The sequence below is a fragment of the Lissotriton vulgaris genome, chromosome 11 (assembly GCF_964263255.1).
Source record: "Lissotriton vulgaris chromosome 11, aLisVul1.2, whole genome shotgun sequence".
Taxonomy (NCBI): domain Eukaryota; kingdom Metazoa; phylum Chordata; class Amphibia; order Caudata; family Salamandridae; genus Lissotriton; species Lissotriton vulgaris.
In genome coordinates this window covers 723,375,207-723,398,196 of record NC_141699.1, presented here as the reverse complement: position 1 = coordinate 723,398,196, position 22,990 = coordinate 723,375,207, and the positions used below count along the sequence as shown (strand labels likewise).

Below are 22,990 nucleotides of genomic sequence, written 5' to 3'. Positions count from 1 at the left end.
CAGAGCAAACAATATAAGATATAGTCAGTCACTTGCACATACAAATAAACTGCAAACTACCAGACTTACAGGAGAACGAAGTTCACCTCGTACTTCTGCAACATTACACTTTCAGGCCGCCAAAAGAAGATGCCAAGACTCAAACAGCGTTTAAAGTAGTACTAATCTCAATAAAGATGGAAAACAGACTATCTGTCTGGGTAATACAAAGAACTCCAAGGTGAAAAGTATAAATGCATAATTAAATAAGTAAGTTAAAAATCAAACTGCATTGCCAGTACAAACAAATTAATGAATTGTGAATTGGGGGGTTCAAGATACGTCACACAATGTAGCACTCATGTGCAAATAATGAACACCAATCCTAAGCAAACAGACCGCCGAATCAGAAAGGTTTCTGTGTCAGAAGGAAACATGCTTTTAGTGCAACTGCAGAATCACACTCTTCCATTGTATTTAGTCCTACGTTTATACTGTCACATTTGAGAATCCAACGACATTCCGCTCTATTCAGAATCATACGTATGTCCCAGCCCTGGGTGGCTTTCGTACTTGTTTGATGATTTGCCACCTGATGTCACCAGGTGAATGGTTAAGTTCTAAAAAATGTGAAACCAAAGCCGCAGTCATAGTCTTACAATGTATGCAACTCTTATGTTGTGACAGATGTGACGTAACCTTCTCTACTGTCTGGCCCACATAAATTAAATTATGGGGCACCAGACATGGTAGACAACACACTGTGAGTTGCAGTTGGTGTGATCCTTTAGAATGTACATAATGTTCCCATTTACAAACTGTTTTGTGTTAGAGGTGGAGTCACACATTATTCAATATCCACATTTAAAATGGTCTACAGTCTTATTAAAGCCCCATGTTGAGGCCAAGTCTGAAGATGTAGTTTTCAGTATAGAAGCACACACTAAGTGATCCTTTATAATCTGACCCTTTTTGAATGAGAATAATGGTAAATCATTAGTGATTACAACTGATTGGACCAGGAGCAAGTGTTTCTTCCTAAACTTTGTTACGGCATTACTTTGCTTGCAGTAGGTAGTAGTGTAGAAATGCCGCCATCCTCTTCAGGATGGTGTTGGAATTCAGCTTTGCTATAATTCAGACATGGTGTGGCCTTCGACAATCCATCTAGATGCTCCTCTATCTAAACAGAGGCAGAGTGCAGTTTTTATAATAAACTGGACCCATGTGTTCCGTTTATGAACCCTGGTTCTTTTGTAATTGTTGATTCTATCCACCCAGAGCTGTTGCCGAACAGACAACAAACAATTACGTTTTGCGCAGTGTACTAAGTCCTTATACAGAATGTTCTACGGCTAGATAATATGCCTACGAAGAGTTGTAACTTTAAGAAAATCATTTCTGAGTACATTATCTCACTAGGCCACATAAACATATGTGTGTTAGAAGTCATCACCTAAACAAATATCAATTTTAAACATGAACATGTAAAATGGAAGTGTTTGTGCCCAGGGCCTATGTAACCTCACGAGAAGGGTAGCAGCCCCTCAGACTAGAGGCCCGAGTATGGGCACACGAGATACCCTGCGGTCAGGTCTATTAGTTGCGAACATGTACACTGAATACTTCTCCTGGGCCATGGAGGTCATCAAAGAGTGTCCATGAAAGGGGACATCTTACCCAGTAGTCAAGAATTTGCCACTGGTATGGCCCTGTGGTGCTTTCAGCAGTCTGGTAACTTTCATCATGGTTCTGAAGATTTCTTTTGCAGACCACACTCTAAATCAGTTAGAGTGATATCTTGTTTTCAGTCACCCTGTAGCACCCATTCAGTTTGGTTCTTAAGCAGAGCTTGAAACTAAACCTGATGGTCACATTGTAGGATGATCTACCAAAAATCGACGAGGAGAGAAGGGAAGCCTTGTCGATTCCTTTAGATCTATCTTCCACCCTGGAGGCAGCAGTTATTTTACCCATAAATGAGTATGCTTCTCTTTTGAGTGATAGAAATCACATTGTCAGACTGGAGGACTTGAGTTTCTCCTAAGTTGTACTTAGCCAGCCTTGGTGTCAGCCAGCATGTGATGTCTCCTGTGTTCCTGTTTTCATGTTTTCTTCTTTGATATTCATCTTCAGGTGGCCTGCATGTTCTATATGTATATATGTACCTACAGACCATAAACCTACCTACAAAGCAACGAAGCATGCACAGGGATAGGGTTATAAAAGAAGGAAATAGTGTTAAGTTGCTTGGAACAACACAGAAGGCGATATGTGGATAGTGTGAAAATGACACAGAAATGTTATCAGTAAGATGGAGTCCCTTCACAGATGGTTGAAATATCTGGGAAGAGTTGTGACTCTCATGTCACAGATACCCAAGTCTACCTGTTTACCTTTTTCACAACTGAATGTTGAAACACTATTGGCTCTGCATCTATGTTGTTCTTATAAGGAATGGGGATGTACTACATTTATGCCTTTTGTTCTGTGTCCCCAGTGTTGTAAAGGGGTATCTTGAATAGTCACGACAGAAGGCTCACCAACTCGTGTAAGATCATTCTTTATCACATTAGTTCCATGTATGCTCCAGGAAGTATCTATATGATGTAAGTTGGTGAATAGGATACCCCGCCAGGAGCATGCACGTCTCTACTTAGCCTCCAGACCTCAAATGGCTCACACAGCCAACATTTCACATTTCTCATTCCATTTATGTATCATCATCCATACAGGCCGAGCAGGAACATAGGGTCTTATTATGAATTTGGCGATGCAGACCACACCGCCATACCCGTGTACAAACTGCCCACTTGATTAGGGGTTTTCTTCTGTCTGGCGGGCGGTTCTTTGGCGTTCCCAGGGCGGTGCCTTTGAAATAGGCATCGTAATGGGAAGGTCAAAGGAAGTACCTGGCCTGCGTGGGCCGCTGCAGTCCCACCGTGCAGAGACTGTGTGCATCCACATGGCGTGAGGCAAAAGGGGGCCCAGTAGGGCTACCCCCCTTTGTTTTCTCACTGCCACACTTTTCATGTTGGTCGCACCGCCATGAAAACTGTGGCGGTGAGGGAACTCATAATACGCTTGGCAGGGCTGCAGCGGCCCAGCCAAGCATGTTGAGCCTCAATTCTGTTGCGCCACTGCCAGGGATCTCTGATCCCGGCCGTTGCAGTGGCCCCAGGGCGGCCTGACAGCCCTGTTTGTAATGAGGGGGGGGTTGGAAGACCGTCACCACTGTGCCCTGAGAGTCTGGCTGCCTGTGGATTGCCAGACTCCTAATAAAGCCCTTAAACAATAGGGCATAAATGTAACAGGACTTTTCTTCTGGGCCAGGTGAAACGTTGTTGAGCTCTATTTTCTTAGTGAAAATTTATTTTCTGTTTGAATACTTTTATTAGGTATTTTACAACGCACGGAATAGTAGCACGTCATATACACATCATAACAACTATCCAATTATCGAAGCTGCTATCTTGCCTGTTACATGGAAACAGAGCCCAAAAATGCCCAAAAGTTAGTGCACTGTGCAGAATACCGTCAAAGATGGGATTCGCAACTTTATCTCATCTAGCCGCATCGCTGCGGCGGCTTTTCCCGCTGTGTGCGGCAATTTTTAACAAGCATTTACAATGCAATGGTCTCGGCATTATTAAAGGTAGAGCTATTAGCATTGCACATGACATTTTTTTTTTTAAATCATAAATAAATGGCATTGTCATTTACAATGCCAATAGCTTAATCGTTAAATCACGGCGGAACGGGGGGCAGCAAGCACGATGGAACAGGGGGCAGCAAGCACGACGGAACAGGGGGCAGCAAGCACGACGGAACAGGGGGCAGCAAGCACGACGGAACAGGGAGCAGCAAGCACAACGGAACAGGGGGCAGCAAGCACGACGGAACAGGGGGCAGCAAGCACGACGGAACAGGGGGCAGCAAGCACAACGGAACAGGAGGCAGCAAGCACAACGGAACAGGGGGCAGCAAGCACCACGTAACAGGGGGCAGCAAGCACAAGCAAGCACAACGTAACAGGGGACAGCAAGCACAACATAACAGGGGGCAGCAAGCACAAGCAAGTACAACGTAACAGGGGACAGCAAGCACAACGTAACAGGGGACAGCAAGCACGACGTAACAGGGGGCAGCAAGCACGACGGAACAGGGGGCAGCAAGCACGACGGAACAGGGGGCAGCAAGCACGACGGAACAGGGGGTAGCAAGCACGACAGGACAGGGGGCAGCAAGCACAAAGGAACAGGGGGCAGCAAGCACAAAGGAACAGGGGGCAGCAAGCACAACGGAACAGGAGGCAGCAAGCACGACGGAACAGGGGGTAGCAAGCACGACGGGACAGGGGGCAGCAAGCACAAAGGAACAGGGGTCAGCAAGCACAAAGAAACAGGGGACAGCAATCACGACGAATCATGACACTGCTATCATGCTAATGACAGCAGGGTTGCTATTGGCTCAGGTTAGTCTGCTTCCTGCATCGCCCGAAGAGGACGGGGAGAAGCAGCAGCCGGCTGTTGAGTGAAATTCTCCCTTTTTTTTTTAAATACTCCTTTTCCTTAATGGCCTAAGAGAATCACTGTTTACTAAACTGTTAATTTCCCCAGGGTCTCTAAAATGGCGGGGTTCCCTTCTTCTGTAATGTATGTGGGGGTGTTGTGGCACATTAGCTCTGTTGTGAGACGCTTTCCAAATCTATCAGTACACACATTAGGAAGGCGCGTCGTCCACATTTTTCCATGCTGTGCTGAAGGGTGACGCCAGGGGCGGGCGAAAGCACTAAACATAAAATACATAATTAAATAACTGAAATCCTTCAAAGTGCAGAATTCCCCGTGGCTCGTGAGCCGGCAGACTCTGCAACGCACATCCGAGGCCAACCACCGGAGCTTCCCGTCTGCTTAAAAGTGAAACCATAAAGTGGTTGTAGGCGGCAAGACTGCTGAGTGGGTTAATGCGCTCGCTGAAGAGGATTGTGTGTAAGCAGCAAGTCCCCGGTGGGCCTGGTCTGTCTGCACTTCGAGCCCTGACAGAACCGGCTCATCCTTTCAGCCTCTGCACCTCGAGGTAGAGAAAACGAGCACCTTTGAAAAGGTTACGTGACTTGTGGTGTGTGCAAAGTATTGCAGCACACAGGCACAGCCTCCAACCCAGCGCATACATGTATAAAATGTGTAAATATATATTTCCACTAAATGACGCATTTTGTAAGCCAAAGGTTGATACCTAACACTGTGAAAAAGAAAGCCATTGTAAAATGAAGGGGAGCACAGGTGGGATCAGACTTTTATGTGGGTGTCATAAGAAAGTGCTATTTTGTAATCCAACGCTTTCTTCATTGGCAGGAAGCTTTTTTCAGATCAGATCATATTATAGTGTTTCATCCCATATCTATCACATCATACGATATAGGGTACGGAGGCATAGCGGGTTGTGGTCCTGCTGATGACAGGTTCCCGCTCAGCCTCTCATTCTCTGCGGTTGATAAAATAAGTGTCCGTGAGCAGGGCAGGTGCACTGATTGATAGAAGTACTTTGAGCCTTCAGTGAGTTGCTGTGGGATAACATTTACTACATGCACTTACAGGAAGTACTATTGCTATCATTAACAGGGATTCTGCACCAAAATGGCTGCTGCCGACACCGCTGCCACTGAGACCTGCTCGTGTATGGAGTAGGACACAGGAAGACAGTGGTATCTCCGCGCCTCAGAGCACAGTGGTGCCGTTGTACTCATTGCCTTCTGCCACTGCCGAATCCCACTGCGATCTCTCACACGGTATGCGGCCTCCCCCCACCCACTTCACGACCCCAGTCACTATATTCCCGACACACAGTACTCACCTTGTAATTGTTCCTCACCCTCGCTGAAATGGCGGCGCTGCAGTGCTAGTGCTTCTCGCCGTGCATGCTCTCGGGAGGGAGGGCACACTCGAGCCGCAGCGGTAAGGGCAGAAGGGAACTTGGAAGGGGGATCGCAGGGAACCGACGTGAGCCAGGGGCATGGATGTACTCATTGCCTTCTGCCACTGCCAAATCCCACTGCGATCTCTCACACGGTATGCGGCCTCCCCCCACCCACTTCACGACCCCAGTCACTACATTCCCGACACACTCAGTGCTCATGGAATTTGTTGAGCATACACTATGTACAGTTTCACTAACCACGAGGTGTTTGTACGCCCCGGGGCACCCGAGGTGCATGCAGCTGCACTTTTCTCCATTGGCTGCTCGCCCCATAGTCTCCTTAACATCGGCCAGTCAGGAGTGGGGGTCGCGTTCCTAACACATGTGTGTCTTCGGAGATACACGGATAGCAAAGTGCGTGCAGCAGCGCTGTTCATTCATCCTCAGCAGCCCCCGAGATTCCTACTGAAACAGCAGAGCCAACCATGACAAGAACTCACCTTGTAATTGTTCCTCACCCTCGCTGAAATGGCGGCGCTGCAGTACTTGTGCTTCTCGCCGTGCATGCTCTCGGGTTGGGCAGAAGGGAACTTGGAAGGGGGATCGTAGGGAACCGAAGTGAGCCAGGGGCATGCTCTCGGGTTGGGCAGAAGGGAACTTGGAAGGGGGATCGCAGGGAACCGAAGTGAGCCAGGGGCATGGAAATATGACCCCGAACTACACCGGACTGACTGGGGAGGGAAGGAAAGCAGAGATGCGGACTCCTCAACCGGTGAACCAAAATGGCGGCAGCAACTCCGAAATTTTTTCGGGTTTGGGGGCGTGGTTTTGATGTTCTGAGTGACGGACGACGTCACTGTCTAAAGAACATCAAAAATTACGCCCCCAAATCCGAAAAGGACGGGGCTTCATCGGAGTGACTGATCTCTCCTCCAATGGCTGGCCTCCGTTTAGGAAGCCAGCCAATGAAGGACAGACAGGGCAGGGAGGCGGGACCTTCTGCGCTACTGAGAGTCATTAAATCTCAGACCTAAGTCTGCGCAAGCGCAGCCTTTTAGGCCTTCGACCTAAAAAGCAGCGTTACGTGACGAGCTCAGCTCCTCATCCGCACACGACCACCGTGGCTGATGACGAGCTGAGCTCGTCATCAGCAGCGAAGGGGTTAAGTAGCAGAACTTCATGATGGTTTAAACCTGTTAGGCATATATCAAAAGTATATCAATAACATACAGTGTAAGAAAGAAAGAAAGAAAATCTCGGTTCAATTAAGGGGGAAAAACTTGATTTTCTCTGCAAAACTGACATTCAAGATATGCAAAAATTTTGCACTTTTTGCAAAATTTGTGTTCTATGCACAGCCTTGCAGAGCAAAGACCCCTGCAAAAATATTTGCAGTAGAATTCACATTCTCAAATTTGCAGTAGAATTTTCCGATGGTGGTTTTCTTCCTCAAAACCAACTTTTAGCATGTTTTTCATCTTGCTGCTTTTAGATCTCAGCCGCGTGATATAGTGGGTACAGTTGAAGAAGTGTAATAATAACTTCACAAATGAAGAGTAGACATAATTGTGCAACTTCGCCCATTGCAATTGAATATATTCACGATTCCCAGCTCTGTTTTTACAAGTTTTGTGATTATAATGACACCATGCTTAATATTTCGGTTTTTAAGTGCTGTTAATAATAAGTGTTAATTTAAATGTATCAATCTCAAAAGATTAAATGGCAGAGCCAGCTTTGCCGGGCTTGGAATGGCTCCTGAACCCCGCATGTATTCGCAGAACCTTTAATTACTGTGCATTCTTCCTGCCAATTTCGCAGAAGATGAATCATAGCTGCCGCCTACCTTCTCTGCTGACTAATAGAAATAGGTTTGGTTCAAAGTGCCTTGATTAATTCTTAGATCAATTATGTTAATATTTTATGGAGTTCACACCACAAGCTGCCACATTCTTGGCGCTTAGCAGTCGGCCATATATAATATTACCCCACCAATGTTACCGATTTTGTCAGGCTTAGGAAGATAAAAGGTAGAGTCTGCTTTACTTGAAACCAAAGCGGTCAGCTTCACTGTGTGCATAGATGGTTATTAAAATGCAAAATTGATGGACAGAATACTGATCAATGGCAAACATTCACTCCAGTAGAGAGATCTGGGCCTAAATCCTTCGCTTTTTTGATCCCCATGCCATTCCAGATTAAACCCAGCCATATGCAAATCAGTCTTGCCCCTGTTCCCCATGGGAACAGTCCAGCCTGAACTGTCAGTCCAGGTACTCCCTGGACTGGAAACAAGCATCATAGGACCGGTTTCGGGGTATCACCCCTCATCAGCCAGGTTAGCTTGACTCCCGTGGCATGGAGAGCACTGGACCCATGTCTGGGCATACCCGTCCCACTCGGAGTGACAAGTGCAAAAAGCACAATTGATGGATGGTAATCAATGTCAAACATTCACTCCAGTACAGAGATCTGGTCCTAAATCCTTCGTCTTTTTTGCACCCCATGCCATTCCACTTTAAACCCAGCCATATGCAAATCAGTCAGATAGTTATTGCAGGCACATTTGAGCCTTTCAGCTGGCTTTTCTACATTAACCTGATAATCCACCACAATTGTAGAGTTAAGGATAATTATGTGGCTTTGCACATATTTCCTCTCCATCATCAAAACTCTGACTTTCGGGTTCGGGAGGCTCCGTGCAAGGTCAGTGTTACAGATTTACTAAACTTTCACACAATGAAATGCAGCAAGGGAACTTGCTTTGCTGCGTTGCTTGCAAAGAAGAGAGCAGAAATGTGCTGTATTTACTAAGATATGCCGCACTTCTCCTCTATCCATGTGCTGGCGAACTTGCAGTCTTGCTTCAAAGCTGGCAACCTTGCACCACTATGCAGGAGTAACTGTGTTGTGATAAGAATAGATTTTGTGCAGGAAGAGATACTTTCCTGTACAAAAACTGTTCTTAGAGGCTTATTCTTCTTTGTCTGTGTTCTGCAGAATTCAGCACACATGAATAAAGTAACTAATGAGGAGTTATAAAGACATTTCTCCTCCTTACGCCAGCCTCAGTGTGGGTAGGGAAACAGATCAAAAGTCTGCGCCAAGCGGGTGGGACAAATTTTAAAACTTCCACCCACTGGGAGCAGACTTTGTGTTTTCTCCCGTTTGGTGGGAGTTTTAAAAATACTCCCACCAAGTGGGAACAAACACAAGTATCCCTGCTTGCAAAGGTGCTGGCTAGAAAACAGCTGTGTCCCAGGGGTGGGCTACCTGTGGCCAATAAAAGCTCAACAAGGGGGCTGCATGCCCCCTCCCTTTTCTAAAGCCAGTGGCACTGGGGAATGGGGTTCCCATGATCTTTTCATGCTTAGGGAGGGGTGCTGCGTGGCCACCCTCCTCCTTAACCCCTTCGAAGCTAATGACGAGCTGGGCTCGTCATGGCGCTTACCTGCCGTGCGCGGATGACAAGGCCAGCTCGTCATGAATTATGGTGATTTTGGAGCTTCAGCGCAGGACGGGAAAACCCACAGCAGCTAAGGTGTTAAAATACACTTTGGCAAAATAAAAATTAAACATTTTGGCCCCAGGTGGGGTCCGGACCCCATCACTGGATCTCGATGGTCAGGGTATCCCTACCTTGGCCCCTTATATCTGTTTTTTTAGTTGTTCTATGACTCGTGACTGAGTCCCAAGTCCTGTGATGACAGTCATCACTTCCTGGTTGATGTGGTGGCAGCCACTCTGATCTCCCTTTGAGATCTGTTGGGTCTGCGGATCCTCCGCATTGTGAAATATACACATTTTTCAAACTTTAATTTCTGTCAAACTACTAAACAGACTTACACCAAAACACAAAACCATTCTTTCTGGACCAAGATCTAGATTTCGGTCAAATTTGGTGTAAATCTGTTCAGCAGCTTGAGTGATGTCACTGACCATGTCATGAATGATGTAATATGTGACGTCATCAGCAGTGCATTACACGCGCAAGTTATAGTGAGTCCAACTAACTATAACGTGGAATTTCAATGGTTTTATGTCAGTAAAATTTGCATCTAACTATAACTGGTGTGAAACCTATGGTTTTTTCAGTGAATTTAATAGGTTTTTTAAATGCTAATTCCTAACTATAACTGGTGTGAAACCTATGGCTTTTTCAGTGAATTTAATGGGTTTTTTAAATGCTAATTCCTAACTATAACTGGTGTGAAACCTATGTTTTTTTCAGTGAATTTCATAGGTTTTTTAAATGCTAATTCCTAACTATAAGTCTCAGTTTATAAGTAAGACTGTTAGCGCTCTAGTTGTTCTTTAGAACACTCTGGGACATTCTGTTATTGGGCTATAGTTGGGCTACATCTGGCTGATATTTGGGCTACATTTGTTTTTTCTTGTCTCTGGTGGCCATCTTTGGGCTACATTGGGCTACATTGGACTACATTTGGGCTCTAACATATATATAGCCCAATGTAGCCCCATATATATTTTTTCAAAGTTAATTTTTGTAAAAACCACTGGAGCATATATCTTGAGACATAGCAAAGGCACATCTGGCTACCAGTTCCTACAATTTTACCCATTTTTTTGTTTGTATATATATATATTTTTTTTTCTTGGAGCGCTCCCGGTGCGCGCCCCGGTGAGCGCCCCGGAAAGCGTAGTATTATGAAGCGCCCCAGGGCGCGTACCGGGGAGCGTCCCGTTCGCACCAATATCGCAAACGAAAACATGATCGTGACGTATCGCGTAGCCGCGTCCGCGTGATACGCATGGGTGATACGCATGGCGTAAGCGCACCCGGAAGCACTCGAGCGAATACGATCGCGCAACGTAAACATCCGACGCGCTTACGCGACGCGACCCGGGGCGCGCCCGGGGGCGCGTAGCGTAAGCGTGTCGGGTCATGTGACCTGAAAATAACACTTTTCATTGGTTCATAACAGTTTTGGTTTCATAATGATGAAGCCCCTGGTCTTGTGACCTGAAAATAACACTTCTCATTGGTTCAGAACAGTTTTTTTTTCCAAATGATGAAAGACCCCACCTTTTTTCCTTATTCTGACTTTGTCCTTTGACTTAGGAAGACCTGTTTGTACCTCTCTGTACGTTTGTGATCTATATAATGGCTTCAGTAGCAGCAGCAGCTGGTGCATCTGCACCACCACCACCACCACAACCACCAAGAGGACCACCTCAAGATTACATTTGTGGTCAACAAGAGGAGGAGGAGGAAGAGGAGGATGGGGGAAGATGGCTGCCTGAACAAAATACCCCATACAAGCCCAAGTCACACATTGTATGGGAGTTTTTTTCAATCCCAGAGGGCAAGAAAAAAGTGAATGGGGCCAAGGTAACTTGCCTAATCTGTAAGGAACAACTCTCAAGGGGCAACCCAAACAAAAAGTATTCCTTTGGTAACAATACCATGATTCGACATATGATCCGTAAGCACCCTAACAACTATTCTCGTGCAGAGCTCAGGGAACTGGCCAGTAACCTCCCCCAGTCTTCAAGGACCACCTCCCAAAGAAACGAACCCACTTAATCGGGACCAGAAACATCAGAGATGATGCCTTGTATTCAGCCACGATTTGCTGATTTTAAAATCACTTGTACAGAATGTGGCAAGCTTATCGCCTATGGTGAAAAGAGCGTAAAGCTCATAGTCCTTGCAGGTGACAATCACAAGTGCCCCAAAAAGAAGTAATTTTTTCCGTTTTTTGTTTTTTGCTCCAGTTGAGCCAGTTTCAATTCCCTTTTTTTTGTTTCTCCCCCTAAAAAATACAAAAAAAATATAAAACTGTTTTGAAAAGCCAAAAAAAGTACAAAATGTTCAAAAAACATTAAAAAATATATAAAACAACAAAAAGAAGAAAAAAAACAGTTCTTTTTAGAACTACCTCCAATTTCTAAAAAAAGGCTTCATTTTTTAAAAACTCTGTCATTCTTTTTTCCTCATGGTACGCTCCCGGTCCGCTCCCCGGTGCGCGTACCGGGCGCTCCCCCCGCGCAAAACGAAAAAAGAAATTATTTTTTTTTTTGCCCTGCGGGGCCCTTTTATAGCCCCCTCATCATACCTAGAGGGTCAGGGGGGATCTACCCTGCCCCCTTATGGTCATTTCCCCCTTTGTTTTGGCCACCTCTTGTGTCTCGATCCTACCGAGACACAAGATGGCGGCCGCTCCGGACTGTTTTGAATGTTTACAGACACCCAAGAGTCAATCAGCTTTCCGTGCGCAAGTCGCGGGTCGCGCCCGGGGCGCTCCCTGGTACGCGTACCGGGGCGCTGCCATAGATATATATATTTTTTGGAACCTAAATTACTCAAAATCCACTGGAGCACATATCTTGAGACATAGCAAAGGCACATTGGGCTACCAGTCCCTACAATTTTGCCAAGTTTGGTGGAAATTCATTCAGCGGTTCGGGCTAAAAGTGAAACCGACCGCCCTATGGAAATTAACATGGGGAAAACACGTTTTGGGACCCCCCTTTTATCTCGGCCCCCGCTTGATGAATCCCCCCCAAACTTTCAGGGGGAAGGAGCGGAGCGGAGCGGGCCATTTTCTTGGAGAAATTCGCGAAGATTCGTCCACCGGCGCCAAAGTTATTCCCAATAGAATGTTGCGGATTTCCTATGGAAAGTAGATCCTAACTATAACTACCTACTGGCGACCGCCAGTAGGTAATATATATATATATATATATCCAGAATGCTGCGTCTCCACCAAGCGCGCAGAACTTTGCAGAGGAAAGGATAGCACGGACACGGACCAAGTAAGTGCTGAAATTTTATTCGTGCAATTTCAGCCGCATGACGTTTCGGCTCTATATATTTGAAATGCACTCGCGCTGCAACACAAGTAGAAGCCCGCACTCTGAGAAAGTCCACACCAATTTTATTGTATCGGCTGATGCATTCTTGGCTTTGACAAAGACCAGCAGGTTGAAACACGTCAGCCATTACAATAAAATTGGTGTGGACTATCCTTCTCGGAGTGCGGGCTTTTACTTGATTTGTTACATGAGTGCATTTGGAATTTTAAGTGGGCTCTGCCCCCACTGCCCAGCACCAACCCCGACTGGTGGAAGAGGTGAGAAGATCTGCAGGATTGTAGTGTTTGGATATATATACAAACATCAAAACATCTTTCTATACATACATATCTATCTATATATCTATATATCTCTATATTTATATCAATAAAAAAAACTATGGTTAAAGTGACATTATAGTTAGGTAAAAATGTCAGTTAAAATAACTTAAGAACCACTGAAATTCACAAGTTATAATTTACTGAGTAAATTTAACTTGCAGCCCCGCCATACACTGCTTGTGACCTCACATATTACATCACTCTTGACATGTAAAATGACATCATTGATGATGATTATTGATTTGCCCCTTCATGCCAAACTGAGCTCCTCTTTAACCCCTTGGATGTGGGTTTATTTCCCATGCTGTGCGGGAGAAATAAATGGCTGGCGGGATTTGGTGGCTCCTAGCCATCATGCGCAAACGCCCACCGTGACGCATGACGGCCGGGAGCCGTCATGAGCATACAAGGGGTTATATGTTAATTTCTCAAAAATGGTTGAACGGATTTAAACATAATAAAAAAAAGCACAGTTTCTGAGTAAAGTTCTATATTTCTGCGAAATTTGGTCTTATTTCATTTGGCCATTTTTTCTGTATTAGACAGCAAAGTTTCTCTTTGAATTAAAATAGGATATCGCACTTTCGAAACTGCCCATTTTTTTGGGTCCCCACTTGACAGATCAGTACAAAACTTTCCATGTTCCAAAGTTTCATGTAGGTTTGTAAAACGATGGCTAAGAAATTAAGAAAAACTAAAATTTCACTCTGGTGGAAACATTGACCTAACTTTAACTACGCACTGGCAACCGCCACTATACATATACATATGATAGTTAGGACTACCTTTCCATAAGAATTTGCTTTTTTTGACTTGCTAATAACTTTCTTGCCTTTTGATTAATTTTCACAAAACTTTCCAAAGGTTTTGGGGTGATCAGTTAAGCGGGAGGCTGAGAAAAAGGAGTGTTCCAAATTGCAATTTCCCCATGCAATTTCCATAGATTTTTGGAACAGGCTAAATGCAAAGACCTGAACGTAATTACAACAAATTATTCAGGAGGCTAGATCTTGGTCCAGAAATAGTGCTGTTTCAAATTTAGTGTAAACCTTCTCAGTAGTTTTTTGAGAAATAAAGGTTCAAGAATATTTGTATATTTGGAGGGCTGGGTTCCCAAGGGTCTCACGAGTGTCCAGTGGTAACATGAATTAAAACAATTGAGTCATCCAATTGGTCAAGTGGGCTTTTTTCCATTGGTAATCTTACATCACTCATGACATGATCTATGAGATCATTGATAGCATGACTGAAATTACATCAATGATTGCAAGACTGTGCATGGTGGGGTGCGGATTATAGTTACTTTAGGGCGTAGGTTATAGTTACTTGAGGTAACTATAACTGGGGAATTTCAGTGGTTTTGTTTGTTTAAAATTGTGTGTTTTGGTTGACTTTTTCACCAAACTATAACATCCCTCTAACCTTTGTATTTTAGTGAATTTCTACGTTTTTTTTTCTAATGTAAAGCAAGATATAATTACAATTCCTAACTATAACATCACTTTAACCATTGTTCTTAAGCATGGTTATGGGAGGTGTAAGACTACATGGCATGCCTGATTGCTGGGAAGTCACCCACGTGAACTAAAGTTCTAAGGGATCAATGAAGGCCTGATCAAAGTTTACACAACTCAATTGGGAACAGGGTATGGAAGGTTCCAGAAGTGAATTGTCTGCCTGAAAGAGTCAATGACCTAAGCTGCTAGAAGTAGTTACTAAAGTAAATGGTCACCCAGTAAAAGTTGAGGGTCAGTGAAGTAGTGATCGGTGAATTTTTCACAAGGTATAGGTTTGACTACAGCACCCTGAATGTAGAGTAGAATGTGAATAAGAACAGAGATAATTTTTTGTAAAGAAACAGGTAATACAACTGCAGCCTTTCCTCTTCCAAAAGCAAACAAGTATACTATCAATCAAACTATTCGTTGTTGGAATCCACTTTGGGATACTGCTATACCTGAAAGGATTAGCCAGCAGGTGTGAGGTAGGATAGTAGTGTAATTCTAATGAATTAATTTTAGACCTGAACCCTTCAGGTAGCGTTTCCCCAAACCTTCTGCGTGCTCTTTCCAGGTTTTGCTGAATCTCTTGTGGTTACCTTAGGGCCTGGGGCACTTTCCCACCCTAAATGCAGTGCGAAAGTGTGCGCACCCTTCCTACACACATTAGGAAGTGGTGCATACCTTGTGTTCCTGAATATGTGTCCAGCCTGCTATTGCAGGTTGGTGTGTGCACATACACAAATGGTGTCTCTAAACATGTATTCAGCCTGCCATTGCAAACTGGTGTGGGCTTTGCAACGATGGTGGTGCCAAATAAGTGTCCAGCCTGCCATTGCAGGCTGGTGAGAGCAATTGCACATTTACTCAAGTTAGGCTGTTTAAGTCACTAGCCACCCTGAGAGTACCTTTCAATTTGACCCGAGTACCCTCAGGGTACGTCTTAAGGGGTGATGCCGGTAGTAGATGAAAGGCAGGGCAGGTACACATGCATGTCCCTTGCCCAGGTAGGGAGGAATACCCATGTATGTTTTCACTATCTATGAGGTTTGATCTTCCCATAGGCTAACATTGGGAAATGGTTGAAATCACTTCAGACTGCAATAGTGGATTGCAGTGGAGCAGCCTCTTAATTTTTCCTATCATTGGATTTGCAGCGGCAACCCTTTGCCAGTTGGAAAGGTGGCTATGTTGTAACCCGCGCCACTACTAGAAAGTGGGCATTTCTGCGCTCTTAAACTCTTTGTGTGCCTTGGTACTTGGAGGGGAGCCCATCTGGGCATTCCCAAGCGATAGCCATAAAACACTGGGCATGCAACTAGAATGACAGACATCTGCCATTTGCAGGCCCGCTGGAATGATTGGAGGAAGAGGTTTTGACACTTGGCCTCTGGAGCCAGGTCATGGCCCCACTAAAGAAAAAGATATGCATTCCAAAGCTTCATGCAACAGGACTGAAATTTAGGGGAGACATCTGTGGGTCAAAGGTAGACCCTTTGAACCACCCCCAACTTTAAAGGCACACTCCAGTATAACTACTGATGCCATACTTCAGCAAAGGGTGAGATACTCTTGTCGGTATGTAGGACCAGAGAACCTTAAATTATGGGGTGCACATTGGCAGAGGACTCTGTTGTGCACAAGGAGGATTAATGCCATTGAAAGGGACCACGTGCGCTTTCTGAAAAGTGGCTGGCCTGGGCCGACTACCTGCTGCTGTGTGGTGCCCTGAAGTGTGCTCTCCAAGAGCTTGTTGAGCTTGCCCCCTGTTCTTTTGGAGGTCTCAGGGACATCAAAGATCTCATAAGAGGGACCCACACCAGCTACGTGTGACATCTAAAGAGTGGTGCCCTCTCAAGTGACCACAACATCTGCTGGATCCCAACTTATAGCACGGCATGAGCATAGAACTAAGAATTGTGCCTGGAGACTAAATTGCCTAGTGTGAAACCCCGAAGTCTTGCCCACATCTAAGGCATGTGGGCCCCGAATCATGGGGACCATGGCACGCATAAGCATCTCATGGGTGATGAGCAGATTCACCAGTTGCGGGACCCAGCGTGGCCTGCTTCGTCGTTCCTGTTGCATCTCTTGCGTGCAACACGCCTACTGCATGCTCGTTGTGTGCGATGTACGATTCAGAGGTTGCGACCCTCGGAGGTGGGTACAAACCGTACTAATGCCTCATTCTACCTTGTAAGGCATTGCTGAACTTGCACCTCTGAGTGTGACAGGAACTGTCTGGTTCGACCAATATCCATGAGCACCAGACATTGTGCCTCATTTCCGGGTAGGTACGGAATTCGTATCTCTCCATTGTGTGTGTGACTGCAGTTGTCTGGTGTGGCCAATATCAATATGCACCGGACGTTGTACCTCATTTCCAGGGAGGTACAGAATTTGCAGCTCTTCATTTTGTGTGTGACCGGAGTTGTCTGGTGCAGCCAATATCGACGTGCACTGGACGTTCTGCCTCATTTCCAGGGAGGTACGTAATTTGCAACTCTTTGTTGTGTGTGACCAGAACGGTCTGGTGTGACCCGTATCATGGCGACTTTGTGCCCAGATTGCCTTGGTACAACTCTGATTAACGTGTTCTTGACGAGGTGCCTCCTCCATCCGAGAGGTCCCCTGCTTCATTCTCCATTCTTCAACTGTTCCTTTACGTGACTGTATGGGCTTGAGGAATGCTTCGGAGAAAGATCGGAAGTGGGTCAAGAGACTGTGTAACCCCTATGTGCTTCGCAGAAATGGGCTGGTGCCAGAAGGCCCTTGGGAACCCCGTTGGTGTGACCGACTATCGTCCTTAGCATGCTTCTGCTCCACATCCTGTGGGTGAACTTCTCGAGTGGCTGCCAAATCCCTTTTGCCAACAGCCTCCTAATTGACCTTGCTGCCTACCCCCACCTGCTACCCTGGGACCCTGACTAAGAGTGACTTCGGCCACTTGCGGCCTAGTGCCCGGGGGAGGTTGGGGTGTCTCCAATTCATGAGTGTTGGATACTCGGGGTGAGTTGGATGGCGGAGGGAGGCTTGGGACATGGGGCCTGCAATATGTAATTAATTGACCTGCTGGGTATCAGATGCACCGCATTAGGGTGCTAAGTGCATATGTATGCAAGTGAGCTATATACAGACTTGTCTTATATCTATTGCACCGCGTATTGGGGCCGAGTGACTGTGTGTGTGTGTGTGGGGGACATCGGACGGCAGTTTGTTTGATAGGTTGATTTCCTGTCAAAAGAGCATTACAATTGACAATATTTTTTCCCGCGCAACCTCTACCCGCAGTGCTGCTAAACAGTGGTAAAATTCTGTGTATGTACAAATTTCTGATATCGTTGTGACCCGGGGTGCACCCTTGAACTGTGTGGTCTTGAATTATAAGAACTGCCAGGTCATTGGAACACTGTTGGGTCTAGTACTGCTAGTAATAATTCCAAGTGTAATTTATGCCCCAGAATACATGCTGTTCATGTTGTGTTGATTATTTTGTGTGCTGAATACATATATCACTTGTGAAGTCTCTTTTGTGGTGCTCAAGGTATTAATTGTGAGTGCTGTGCCAATGCTTTACACATTGCCTCTGTAATAAGCCTGAATGCTCAAGTGCCAAGCTACACAAGACTGTGCACAGGATATAAAGTGTATGTAATCACCCACCCATGATGGGAGTGGTAGGTTCTGCCTGGCTGGAGTACTGCCTCAGTCAATCAGAAAGGTCCTGTTCCAACAAGGAGCATATGCATTGCGTGCTGCTTGCTATTTTGCAAGATTTTTATAACTCATGTCATCGTTGTCCATAAATGCTGTATCGGTAGCCCCCTTTCTTCCAGTCCGAAGGTGTAATAAGGCTTGTTGGCTCCCCTCTGATGGGTCTCTAAAAAACTGTAATGCAGCGGAAGGTCTTGCCTATTGGTGTACTGACAGAGCCACTCCTCAGACAATCTGATGGCTTCTGTTAATGCTAGTGTAACCATTTTGTATGTCGCAGTGCCAATTTGAATACTCTCACCTTGTATTTGGTTTTTAATTCTGAGGTGAGAACTCTTTATAGAGATTTACCAGGGAGGGTGGTGGTAAAGGATATGCCTGGACAATGCTTTTGTATTTTGTGCACTAAAGAGCTTTTGTTTTTCCGATTGTTCTCATTTATTTACTTGCTATAATATTAAAATAGTTTGGACTCTGGGGGCAAATTTACAAGCCCCTTGTGCCACTTTTTTGCGTCATTTTTAACATGGGGAAAAATGACGCAAAAGTGGCGCAAGTGGCTTGTAAATAAGCCCCTTGATTTTTAGGCATGAAACATCTCATTCTAACACATTTGTTGACCTTCTTTTGCAGTTACACCAACAGAGTTGTTTCCAATGGTCTTAAGGCACAAATTAACAATCCAGAGATGAAAGTCAGAGGGCCAGACATTCTAGTCACCAATATGATAGACAAGCTGCATTACTTCACCCAGGTAAGGATTAATTTGATACATATCTACTTTTATCAGTTCTGTTGAGCAGTATACTGGTGAAAGTGCTGCGCATTAAGCTGAGCACGACTGGGGTCTCCAACAACCCATTACATGTTTATCTCCGACACAACAGAGGGTTGTGGATGCACATACATCTGTGGAATCACAGGTGTAATTCTGATGGAGCAGGGGGGCTGTGCAACATTAATCATGTTAAATGTATCTCTTGTGTTGATTGTTCTTATGCAGGAAGTGGTTGAAAATATCCATGGCTTGGCAGTCTTATGCTGACATTCTCAGTCTGTGAAGTTTTAGTGTTTTTTGCTTGACTATCCATTTCCTAAATAGTTTCCTCCATTTCATGATAACTCTAAGCCAATACAGGCTCCCTAGGGTCAGGTTTGTGGCAGGTGGTTCACTGATAATGCAGTGCTATAAAGTCTCTGTGCAGCCTTGAAGTATGGTGTCACAGATGTTTCTTCTGTGATTCTAGCCAACAGGGATTCAAAGTCCTCATGGCTCCATGAAGGCTCACTCCCTTCCCTTAAGATGACTTCCATCCTGGCTTCAGTTAGCTAGACTTAGATTTCAGGCTCTGCCCATCTCCATACACTGGGCAGTACAATTTTATTTTTGTTCTTCGGCAAGGAGTAGGGGCAGCGCTTCTCAAAAGTGAAGGCTTAGGCCTGGAGGATAGCAGCAAGCACCAGGGCCATATTCCTCGTAAATATCTCTCTGGACTAATGTACTGAGAGTCCTCAAAGTCCTTATAAAGTAAAGATGAATGTCAAGGGAGCTCCAGGATGTATCCTACTTTGGAGAGGCTGATGGAAAACCACTACCTGCCAAGTGATGAGCTACCTTCCCATTCATGGCAGAGAGCACCTTCCTAGGCTTTTTCAAAGGGAAGGATGGGGGAGCAGCTGGTCCCCAGCCCTTAAGGTTTTGTGTCTTTCCTCTGCCAAGTTCTTGCCATTCTCAGCATTCTCTTCACGTTGGTTCGTCACTGTAAGGGGAAGGGAAGCACAGCTGCAGTAGTAGGAAGAGCCTAGGCAAGCAGGGAAGCCATGTTGATTTCTAGCCCACCAGACATTGCTTTGGAGGTTTTGGCAGGGGCCTAAGTAACAATGTACATGCTTGTAGTCACGTCCACAAGCAAACAAAAAAGACTAGAGGTGAACCACCATTTTGCACTCACTTACATTATCTTCCCTTGTCACCATACACATTGTACAGTCCAACACTGTCCCTCACACACACTAACACACCCACACACACGTTAACACACCGTACATGTAAATGTATTGCAGTGTTTTGACTGCATTGTAAAGGTCGTTTTCCTTCTTGGGATGGTGATTAAGTTTGTTAACAACTCATCCTTAGTCCTTATGTTTTGCAACTGGTTCTTATGTAAAGCGCTCTGACACCTTCAGGTAAAGTTTGCGCTATATAAAATCGCATTAAATAAAATAAATAAAAAATATGTGATATCCATGAAGATTGGGACCTGTTAATCATGAACTTTTATAATAACTATTTTGATAGGAAGAGTCTCCAGGTGGTTGCTCATCTGCATATGGCTATCCAGCTAATATTTATGGATCATCCTAATTGTATTCGTCTTTTTTGGGCGGGAGATTTTAATGCTCATTATTACCCTATCAATGGTAAAGCAGTTTGTGGGTTGAGGGACTTACAGGACGAGCCATTGACTCGCTTTAGGCACAAGCACCCCCCCGCCCGGCGCCTCTTGAGACCCTCACGGGTGAGTAGTGCCCTATATGAACCCCTGATTGATTGATTGACGATGACTATGGTTCTGCTTTAAATAACTTATTGGTTAAACTAGATCTTGGGATGGTTCATGAATTGGGGGATAACCCAGGGGAGCTGACACTAACATTCCTGAGTAATGTTTGTTCTTCAACAATTGATTATATCCTAATTACTAATGACCTAACCAGTCAGATAGAGGATTGTGATCGTATATTTACCGGGTATAGTGATATGCGGTCTTGTCATGTAGTATGGGGCTTAGTTTATGTGTTAAGGTTTCCCAGACCTTGCGTTTCCAGCCACTGCTGGCGAATAACAATGGGTGCACCATCAAATGGCAGAAGGTTGACCATAATAGATTCCTTGCCACCACTTTGAGTAATACTAGGGATGAGGTGGCCATCTGTTTGGATCCCCACGCTGAGCCAGCGCTTATTAAAAGTGCCTTTTTAGATATCTCAGCTAATATAAAGCAGTTACTAAGAAGTGGTACGCGTTCTCCCAAGACTCATATGGAAAGGCGGGGCCGGCATCGACCCCGCCGCACGTATGGTGGGGCGTGCTGGCCCCCACTTGCCCCGGGTTCCCTGGTGACCCGGAAGTGATTGAGTCACTTCCGGGCCACAAAGGGAACAAAGGTCAGGTCGGTTAGATCTGGCTTGGCCACGAGGGGTTAAAAGGCCCTGCAGCGCTGGAGTCGGCCTCTTTGACTCCTGCGAGCCGGGGGGTAGAAAGATCCCCCGCCTTCCAAAGAAAGCCCTCTCACGTCCTGTTAATAATGTTATGTTGGTTAACGGAGGGGTGGGGCTCTTCCAGCAGTCCCTGGCCATACCAGAGGTTTGTTTGATGCGAGCTGTACTAGTGCACTCAGGGAGCTTCATTAAGTTTTACATGTAAAACCCAGAGTAGCTGGTCCTCTGCGCGTCCAGAGGGCCGGCCAAACATTTATGTGCACTTTAGGGAGTACAAACCAATCCTCCCCTCCCCCGCTCTGTCAGCAGAGCAGCCCCGCCCCATCCCGCCTGCACAGCTGCCGCAGCAAGGAAAAAATATAATGATAGCAACTTAGAATTATTATTTTATTTTTCCTTTAGTGACACTGTTCCAAAGCAGTGGTGCAATGCTCCTCCGCGCCGCCAATGTTTATATCAGCAGCTGCCAAATGCCAACAACCTTCCTTAGCTATGTACCAAACCAGATTCAAGACAGTGGACTTGACATTTTCATGTGCTTCATCTCTGCTCTGTTGCCTAAATCCAAGAGGGATCAGTAGGGGGATAAGGCTCAATTCCTTAGGAATCCATGGGCAATTAAAGAACAGTTAAAAAACTGGTTTCAGTGACATTAATAGAGTACTTAACCTTGTAAAAACTATGACTGGAAATCAATTTTTTCCCCCAAAAAATGTTTTTGTGCATTGGTTTACAGTTAATTTCATGATTTGCTCGTGATGGTTAGTGACACTGTGCACTCGTTTTTGTTTGCGCCGAAATCTGAATATGTTGGAAAGTGGTTTTTTTTGGTTTTTTTACATTTATGTCTACTGTGTATGACAATAATAATATGTTCCAAATTGACAATAAATGATCGGATGCACACCTTGTTTTCACTCAAAGTCCACACACAAACAATGTTTCAGAAATGCTCACAGCACAGTTTTGCCGTGCAGACTTTGCACGTGGTCTGCCCCAAAAGGCACGAATATGTCATTGCAAAAACCTGTGGCGTGCCTTCACGCGCCACCTGCAAGTCATACAGCCACACGAGCAGTATACACAGGAACCCATTTTTTATCCTGTAATCCATTTGAATCCAATTTTTATCCAAGTTTCATTCAAAAATTCTTTAATACTTTCTCCATTCACATCAAAAGTACCATGAGTCCCCCTTTTTAGGTCTCGGCGTCAACGCGCGGAAGCGCGTCTCCGCCGAGATCTTATGTCAGGGACTATGCTTCCCAGGAGACAGCCTTGGCCACGCGCATTGCCTCTTCAAGGAGGCGATTTCCGCTGGCCACGCGCTCGCGAACGCGCTCAGCTGCTGTCTCCTGGGAAGCAGCTACACCACACGCGCATGCGCAGAAACAGCGACAGACACACACACGAGCGCTCATGCACGCACGCACCCACACATACAGCGAACCCACCCCCGGCGTCGCATGCATACACACACACACACACACGTGCACC

The 22,990-nt window shown here is 45.4% G+C and overlaps 1 protein-coding gene across 2 annotated transcripts in view; it reads left to right on the top strand.

Moving 5' to 3' along the window:
- The window catches only part of LOC147683385 (glypican-5-like), a 1,567,690-nt gene that overhangs the window by 1,173,932 nt on the left and 370,768 nt on the right, over positions 1 to 22,990 (top strand). For both annotated transcript variants that reach the window (XM_086943808.1, XM_086943807.1), the window contains one exon: positions 18,905 to 19,025. In XM_086943808.1, coding sequence (XP_086799934.1) covers positions 18,905 to 19,025 — 121 coding nt within the window. The remainder of the gene's footprint in view (positions 1 to 18,904; positions 19,026 to 22,990) is intronic.